We start from the raw sequence: 9,661 nt of genomic DNA, 5'->3' as shown, positions 1-9,661 counted from the left end.
TTAATCTTGTATTGACCCTAAATTTAAATGTACATTAAGAGGAGCAGAAGCATTGCAAAAAACTGTATGAACATATTTGGAGTTCAGATTTTATGCTTTTCATCTCTTCCAGTATCATGTGGAGTGGTGGCATTTTAATTTAATTTTACTTTTGGAATTTCAATGCATTAATTAAAGACAAGGCCACTAAGTGTAATTACCTATTTAATATACTAATAATAGTTTTATGATTAGGAATGGAATAATAACCCCAGATTAATATTTTATATTAAAATATAACAATGGACTAATAGATGTTTACATGGTAATTTTTCACTGATTAGAATTTTACTTTTCATTTAGATCCCAGATGAATTTCAAGGGAAAATCTTTCATCTCTTCTCTGAACACCCTGTCGAATCTTTCATTCTGATCCACAGTAAAGTGATGTTTCCAATCCCCAACAGTACCTGAGTGGATAAACACATGAATAACATTTAAGTGAAAAAGCAATATTGACTAGGCAAAATAGCTCAATCTCGTTACAATCTCTTCTCTAAGTCTCTCTAATTCAACATGGGTGTAACATCACACATTTCCCTAAGCAATATGAGAAACAAAAGTACCTTCGGAAAGTAGCAGCAGCAACATGAGGGCTCTTCAAAAAGTTTGTGGAAAATGCATACTGTAAAAAGACTGTAGGTGCAGTTCGAAATTTTTTTACACAAAAGCAACTTAACTTGCAATTCTGTATTCCACTTGATGTTGCTTCTCAGTTGCTCACTACCATATCTGTTAGATTTTTTACCATCTGCCTTTATTGAATCATAGCCATTCTTTATGGGGAAAAAATCTAAATACTATATACATCGGAGATTTTTGCTAAAATTTATTATTTGTTTTGGAAAAGCAAATGCTGCCAACACTAGGGCTGGGCCAGGATTAAGCAAGGAGTCTTCAGTGTGAGTGGTAGGGATGTAAGTTCTTGCTGCCTCCTAAACTGTGTATCAGTAGGAGGCTGGAACTGGAAACAAAGCCAGGACTCAAAGCCAGGAACTATAATATCAGATATAAATACACACCCCATGCAGTATGTAAACCACTGTGCCAAATACTTGTCCCAGAATGTAATATTTATAAAGAATGTTCAGTGAAGTGGCCATGTATGAAAATACTGTTAAATTCCCTAAGAAATTCTTCCCAGCTACTTTCAGTCATAATACTTAACAAAGAATTGATCTCAAATGTCAGCATTAAGTGAAGACATGCTGAAAGCATTGATGATCTTTCCTGCCTGCCAGGAATTTATGGGCACTCCCAACATCTTTGGTAGTATAAATGACTGAACTTCACCTTTACGCAAGAAAGCTCCATCATTTCGTACGCCAATTTCATTTTGTAGAATACTATCATAATTTGCTTGTGGACTAGATTTCATGTTTTCAAATGTAGCCTGTCTCACAATAGCATCCACATCCTCTTCACTGAGTTCTTTCTCAAGAAAACTGCTGATTTTCACCACTGAACTTCTGAGATCCTGAAAGAGTTGGGGATGTGAAAATTTACAAAAGGTATGAACAATGTAAGAATTACAACTTAACATGCAACATGATCAAGCAGGACATACTCCTAACACACTACACAGGTGATCTGGCACTAATATACAGGATTTACAAACAGCTTCAGAAGCCCAGGGACAGGTTTTTAAAAAAAGGACAAATGAAATGAACAGACATTTTTCAAAAGAAAAGATCCAAATAGCTAACAGACATATGAAAAGATGCTCAGGCTCCTTAGTCATCAGGGAGATACAAATGAAAACCACATTGAGGTACCATCCAACTCCAGTGAGATTGACCTACACTCAGAAGCCTACTAACAACACCTGCTGGTGTGAATGTAAGGAGAAAGGTACCCTCCTTCACTGCTGGTGGGAGTGCAGGCTAGAATAACCACTATGGAAATCAGTATGGAGAATATTTAGACAATTGCAATTAAACGCACCGTATGACCCAGTGATCCCACTTCTAGGAAAATACCCAAAGGAAAAAATACCTGCATATGAGAAAGGGATCTGTAATCTTATATTTATAGCAGCACAATCTACAATAGTAAAGACGTGGAAACAAACCAGATGCCCATCCAAAGAGGAATGGTTAAAGAAACTGTGCTACATCTACTTCAAGGAATATTGCTCAGCCATTCAAATGAATGAAACCATACCATTTGCAACCAGATGTTCCCAACTAGAGCCCATTGTGCTCAGTGAAATAGGTCAATCCCCAAAAGACAAATACTGTATACTCTCTCTAATATAAGGAAGCCATCATGCAAATTAGGCTTTTGTGTTTTCCTTTTGCACCAATGTGTTGGTTATTCAGTGGCATTTTTTTTTTTTAGTCTATAGTACTGTATTTTTTGTTTGTTTTAGTTTTAACTTCAAACCTGTTGGGAATATACATATAAGGGAATGTATAGTGATGGGGTAACAGAGATGACCATATCCAGATGTGAAGATACAATGCAACATGCATCCCTACTTCCAAATCAAAAATGGACTCCCAATGAAACTGTTGGACATGTCTAGACAATGATATACTGGGCTGTTTGACATTGTCTGTACTAGCAATGTTGGGGCACACTTAAATAACAGACTGATGGAATTATAACTTGTTATGAAGGACTATACTACAATATGGGGAAAATCAGTTGGACAGAGAGAATTTGGAGGGGGAGGAGATCCCAGACCCATAATATTCAAAATTAAAAAAAAAAGAAAAAAAACTTAGAACTTGTGCTAAAGGGCAAACATTCACCTTTGAAAATGATTAGTCATATGTTGCCATTGATTAAGACATAGTTGCCTTAAACTTAGACTTTATTGGCTAAAAGCAACTATATAAGAAGAAATTACTAATGATAACTATGTGCAGTGACAAGGAGTGACCTGGGAAAAATTGATAATAAGAGGAGAGAAGGAAATTAGAGATATAAAGAGAAGCCTTAAAAAGATTAGAAAGGCTGGCAAGAGGGCTCAATTGACTAATTCTCTGCTGCAAGCACTGGTATCCCATGTGGGCACTGTTTCATGTCCGGGCTGCTCCACTTCTCAACTAGCTCCCTGCTCATGGTCTGAGAAAGCAATGGGAGAAGGCCAAATGCCATGGATTCTTGCACATATGTGGAAAGTCTGGAGGGCGCTCCTGGCTCCTGGATTTAGATTGGCTCAGTTCTGCCCTTTGAGGCCATTTGTGGAGGAAGATCCTTTTCTATGTCTCTCCTCCTCTCAGTGAAACTGTCTTTTCAATTAAAAAAGAAGAAGAAGAAGAAGAAATAAAAAAAAAAGTGCAGTTAGATTCGGTGAGATGTGAGAAAATGTTTTTTGCTAAAACTAACAGACCAGAGTTAAGTGTTGCTAAGAAATTGGGTTTTTTAACACTTTCATAATACCTTCTTCATCTCTTCATACATTATGAACAGAATATTGAAGTCATCCTTGTGTTTATACCAGTCTCTGATGTGATCAAACCAAAGATTTGCTAGAACTGTAAGAAAAAATATGTGACAAGGTCAAATTATTGTCACATTTGGCAAACTGTTCTTTCATTTCTGTTTTTTAAATGTTCAAAGATACAAAATCTCCCATAACTGAACTCTATGCCACAATTTTTAAATAAACATTACGTGACTTTCATATCTCTAAAATATCTGTTCTTTTATTCTCCAAGGAATTGCATGACAACATTCACTTTACACCATGGGCCAGACCTAATTATAACTAACTAAATGAGTAACAATTTTATCCTAAAACTCACAAAAGTCTTAAACCAATCAATCCTCCTAAATGAAAAAGGGCACAAATCATGTAAGACCCCATGACATGGCCCCATGACAGCTTATAAACTCACTCTTCAGCAAGGTTGAAATTATCTAATTCCAAGTATGAATTTAGATATTTTGAATTGCTAATTTGTTAGAAGTTTGTGTTGGAGATCTCTTATTATCTGGTCAAAATATCTACTAAACCACAAGCCTCTTTAGAGGGTTTGACAATCTCTAGATAACCCTATTCAGGATACAAAAGCAACTGAGTGGCAGATTAAATTACTACACAGTCTTGAACATGTATGTGAACTCCATTGTCTATCATTGTCCTTTTCCTTCTCTGCATAAAATGCTCCCTAAGATAAGGAATTTGATTAAATGAGGGCATTCCTTCAAAAAATATAGCAAATGAATTTATACTTACCATTTCCTTCTAGGAATTTTTCCATGAATTGTTCTAAAGTATCTACAGCTTCTAATCTAACAACCAAATTTGAAAAGTGGAAAAACGAAATTAAAACATCCTTAGGATTTCTGTAGACATAAATAATCTGTAGGGAAAATTATAAAATAATTTTAACATTTGTTACAGGTTTTTAATACCAATGTAATATTTCCTTATGTTAATAAATGATTCATTCTATCAATAACGGAGGTTCAGGTTTTCATTAATTTTTCTTTTGCTTTAACAAAGACAGTTACAAAAGTATTTATTCATATGTCAAATATATACGATGCAGTTCTAACAGTGAAATGGATAACTAATTGAGTTGAATAATATAAAATACCTATCAATTATCTTCTACAAGCATTGGGTGATATTTGATAGCCAAGCTAGAACTGCACATAGGAGAAGAAGAACTGCTTCAGAAGTTGCAGCCAATAGCTGTTTATGTAAAATAAATATTATTTCTAAATGGATAAAACCTTCGCATCTAAGAATAAGTTTCTATTCTTGGAACAAGAAAGTGTTTCTTTGAAACAATGCTTTTTAAAAAAGAAAATTAACACTCTTGAAGTGACTGTGTCTTTTGTCCATGTTCTAACAAGCATAAATTTTACTTATACTATTGCTTTATGCTTGCTCTGAATATTAACAAATAGTTTGTAAGCATTTCTCTCATGATTTGTGACCTTTGGTAACTTTATGTTATAATTACTAACACTCTGAAGTTTAATGGAAGCTACAGTGCTGTAGCCTAGTAATTAAAGTCCTCACGTTGCACACTCCTGGATCCCTATGGGCACTGGTACATATCCTGGCTGCCCAGCTTCCCTTCTGGTTCCCTGCTTGTGGCTTAGGAAAGCAGCAGAGGATGTCCCAAAGCCTTGGAACCCAGAAGAAGCTCCTGGCTACTGACTTCAGATCCAGCAGTTGTAGCTGCTTGGGGAGTGAATCAAAGGATGGAAGGTGTTTCTCTCTGTATCTCCTTCTCTCTGTATATCCGCCTTTCCAATAAAAATAAATATTTTTTAAAGTATCTCTAGGAATGTTTCTCACCTCATAATATAGATATTTACAACAAACTACCCGGTCATTAAATATTCAAATCCAAACAGGGAAATTCTATTGAAAGACATTTTATGTGCCTATGCACAAGAACTTTGCTATACTATATTGTGACATCACAGTGTGTGGTGATCAAAAAATGCACATCTTTTATATATTCACACATTTTAACTTGTAACATGCTGTTGCAATTATTTAATAAGCCTAACATTTGTAAGAATATGATCAGGTTCAGGTAACAATATTTAGAGAATTTGCTGCCTGTACAAAAAGTACATACAGTGTATGTGTGCCTTACTTTAGCTTTCTTCTTCTTGAGACCTTTGGGAACTAAATAATATGGCAGATGTGAAGCAAATAGACGAGGGGCCAGTCTTTTCTCAAAGTTTATATGGCGAATGTTGTATTCCAAGAAGGGCACTCTATCAAGTGTGTCCACATTTTCAGTTCTTTTACGATGCCCTTCAAAATAAATCAAGCTTAATATCTGCTGAGTCCAGATGGTGCCTGCAAAGACAGATAATCTTGTTTTCATATATAACATAATTTTGATTGATAAATGTCAAAGGTAATGCTCAAACCATGTATAACCACTTGTTTTGGATACCTTATCATACTACTTCAGAAATAAGGGGAGAAAAATAGAACAGGAAATTCTAACACCAATTTTGCCTTTTTAGCTTGTATCAACTACAAAACAAACTGAAAACAATCTCCCCAGGTTCCAAAAAACCCCTTTTCAGGAATGGGCATGTAGCCCAGTGGCTTAGATGCCACACCATGGACATCTAGATTTGATTCCAGATTCAGATTCTTGACCCTAGCTTCCTGTTACCGCATGCACCACGAGGAACTATTGATGGCTCATGTAACTAACCTCCCACCACCCATTTGGAAGACCTGGATTCAGGACTCAGTGTATAGCTCTAGTTTAACCCAAACCCTGATTGCTAAAAGTTACTTTAAGGAGTGAGCTAATGAGTGAAAGCTCACTTGCTCTTTATCTCTCTCTCCCTCTCTTAGAGGGTTTTGTTTTTTGTTTGTTTGTTTGTTTGTTTGTCTGTTTGTTTAGAAAATATCTTTTCAAGATCCCCTATGGCCCACTAGGTTTGTGTTTTGTACATCTTTGCAATTATGATTGAGAGAGAATGAATCACTCCCTGAGTGGAATGCAGCTGTCATAGGTTGCTTCTCAAGAAAATAAAATCTATTAGTAAGTCAACTATTATGAAAGGTACAGTCTCTAACAAGGAATATACAATTTAGAGAAAGAAAGACTGTATTATCTCGGGCCTGACATCAGGAAAATATCTTTTTGAAGCAGGAAAGAAAGACAAACTTGAGATGTTGAAAATGTTTTGTCCCACATCAAATGAAAAATTTTAGTGGATTACATTCACAGAATGTACTATGGCCTGCCATATCCCAAAGCCAATATCATCCATAAGAAAGCCTCTCTCTATTCAATCTCCTTCAGTACTCAAGCAGCTCTCTTGGCAAAATACCTCCCGTGCCCAAGTTTTCCAGGTCAACATCAGACTCTGAGCTATGACCTGTTTCTCAAGAGATCTCATCTAGATTCTGGCTATCTAAGCACATTTGTCTTCAAATTAATCATTACCTCTGATAGAAGTACCAACTTCCAACTGCCTCAAACTCCGGGATACTGCAACTCTTTACTTGCTTCAACACGTTCACTAACGTAACCGTAGTTAGGGTGTAACAAACATGTTCTCTAAGTCTTATCTATTTTCTCTTATAAAAACGTCTGTGTGATTTCCTTTTCAATTACGCACAATATGTTACCTGGATAAAGAAACTTTAAGAAAATAAACTATGCTCCAAACATGGAAAAGAGAATAGAATGAACAACTGTTTGCCTGGCTTTATTGGCTTTATTGGTACTTATATTTATTTATTGGTACTTATATTGGCACTGAACTTCATGAAATTGTACATGAAGTACATGTTAATCAAAAACACATGACAAACTTGTTTGTGTTTAAAACCATTCATGTATGCTACTTTATTTAAAATTAACTTAAGGAGAAATATATTATGTTTTTAGTAAAACAAAAAAATCATTTAACTTCTCTGAAAAAAATGGAAATGCTTTATCTGCAGCTTCAATTTACTCCACCCTCAAACATAATTGTTATTCACAGGTTAGAGTATAGCATTCTAAACTTTTTATTATGGATTATATGTGAAACACAAATGAATGACTTTTTAAAATATTTTATTTATTTTACAGAATGCAGAAGGAGAGGGAGAAAGAGAGATCTTCTATCTGCTGCTTCATTCCCCAGCCCAAAGTTGGGAGACAGGAGCTACTTTCAATTCTCCCACATGGGTACCTTGGGCATCTCCCACTGCTTTCCAGGCCCATAAGGAAGCTGGATCAGAAAGTGGGGAACCAGGACATGAACTCATGCCCATGTGGGATGCCTGCCCAGCAGGTGGAAGATTAGTCTGTTATACTACTGTTCTAATCACATGAATAACCTTATAAAAGCAAAATAAGCCCATGTTTTATTTACTATTCAATAATTTTCTTTTTAAAGCTAAATTTGTAACATGGACATTTTTCCTTGTCATTATATCAAATAATCATTATTCATCAAATAGCTACCAGTGTATTTATGAAAGAATCCACTCACTTATTTATCCTCCATGAATAAAGTAGAACTAAGTATGAGAAGCCTAGATTGGGGATGATTCTACTCTACAGCCATAAAAGTTCTGATGAAATTTCAGGCAGGAGGATCAAAGGGAACTGTTGGAATTGCCTCTCAAAATAGCAGCAGGCAACAGACAGGATTGGATGCCAACAAGATAAGTTTCACAGTCTTCATTTTTGCTGTTCTCTTTTCCAAAATAACTACTATTTGGCCCCATACTGCATTTCCCTATTTGAAACTTAAAGAATAAAGTCATGTTTTGATGGCATTATTTGATTATTCATTTACCTTTACAAGAATTTTCTTTACCTCTTTTGCTCCTATGTTGCTCTATACAGTATAGGTCTTCCTATACAATATTGAAAAAAAAAAATAGTTGTACCAAGTGTCATTGTCCTATTCTTGATTTTAAAATACATAAAAAGATTAAAAAGATACAGATATTCACCTCTCTGAAAGGGTAAGAAGGAAGAAGGAAAGTGTACGAGAGAGAGCTAGCTATATGCCACAATATCTGGTGACAGGCACCCCACCCCAAATAACAACAGTGCCTCATTGAAGCCCAAAGCAGGAGCTCTGCACACCTTTGAGGACTCCCAGACGGCAAGAACCAATTTCAGACATTACTGCTTCCTCCTAGGATCTATGTCAACAGAAAGCTGAGGCCAGGAGACAAAGCCAGGAAGCAAATCAACATACTCTGACATAGACCTTGGGTACTTTAATCATTAAGCTAATTGCTCACACCTTGATTCTGACTTCAAATGCAATATGTTAAACATTTCACCACCGAATATGATATTTATCAAGGTTTGGAGTAAATTCTGTTAAGGGGGTAGGTAAATAATGGTCCATTTTCTCCCTACTTTGCTATTAGTTTTCTGCATTCATTCAAATGATAATATATAGTTTCTGGTTGTCTCTGGTATACAAACATAACTTTTTAGGGAGAAATTATGTAGTCTGACTACTGGCTTTTAGTCGCTCCTGGCTACTTGGGGAATGAATCAGCAGACAGATCTTTCTCTGTCTCTCCTTCTCACTGTGTATCTGCCTTTCCAATAAAATTAAATAAATGTTAAAAAAAAAAAAAAACTTACCAGATTTAGGATATGTGACTATGAAGACATCATCATCTCTGATTTCAAAATCATCTAATTTTCCTAAGAACTCCAAGTCAATGAGTGTGGATTCGAAATTAAAGCCTTTAAAATTCACTAAATATGCACTTGAATTGTCCATAATGTTTTACCTACAAGTAAAATAAGATAAATATTTCTTCAATTTTTAGCATTTTATAAAAGTTGCTAACATAGTGAATGCTCAACATGTTCTAATCATCATTTAAATGTCTTATACCATCTAATCATCATTTAAATGTCTTATACCACCCCGCTTAACACACTAAACATGAATATATATATATATATATTTAAGCTTCACAGTAATACAATACTGCTGTGGTTGTCATTGTCACTATTTTAAAGAGGACACTAAATCACTAAGTCACTTAAGAACTTAAGTAACTTTTTCCAAAGCTACATGAGGAAACATTGGTGTGACTTCAAATATGCAGATGAAGGGATTAAGGCACAGAGAGACCCATCACCTAATTCTAGTTTTCCCAGCTGTTACACATAGAATGCAGAAGATTTGACACCAAAAA

At 35.4% G+C, this 9,661-nt stretch overlaps 1 protein-coding gene across 1 annotated transcript; it reads right to left on the bottom strand.

Annotated features, from left to right (window-relative positions):
- Positions 1-327: 327 nt before the first annotated feature.
- Positions 328-9,237, bottom strand: LOC121156369 (amine sulfotransferase-like). The gene is made up of 6 exons (XM_040979992.1): positions 9,096-9,237; positions 5,613-5,821; positions 4,229-4,355; positions 3,430-3,524; positions 1,333-1,516; positions 328-449 (listed from the first exon to the last, which is right to left on the bottom strand). Exons 1-6 carry the CDS (start codon positions 9,235-9,237, stop codon positions 328-330), a joined length of 879 nt encoding a protein of 292 aa, XP_040835926.1.
- Positions 9,238-9,661: the final 424 nt, after the last annotated feature.

This window comes from Ochotona curzoniae, unplaced genomic scaffold, assembly GCF_017591425.1.
Source record: "Ochotona curzoniae isolate NIBS_2020 unplaced genomic scaffold, NIBS_Ocur_1.0 contig_3368, whole genome shotgun sequence".
Taxonomy (NCBI): domain Eukaryota; kingdom Metazoa; phylum Chordata; class Mammalia; order Lagomorpha; family Ochotonidae; genus Ochotona; species Ochotona curzoniae.
The sequence above is the reverse complement of the archived record's forward strand: the minus strand, read 5'-3'. Positions and strand labels throughout refer to the sequence as shown.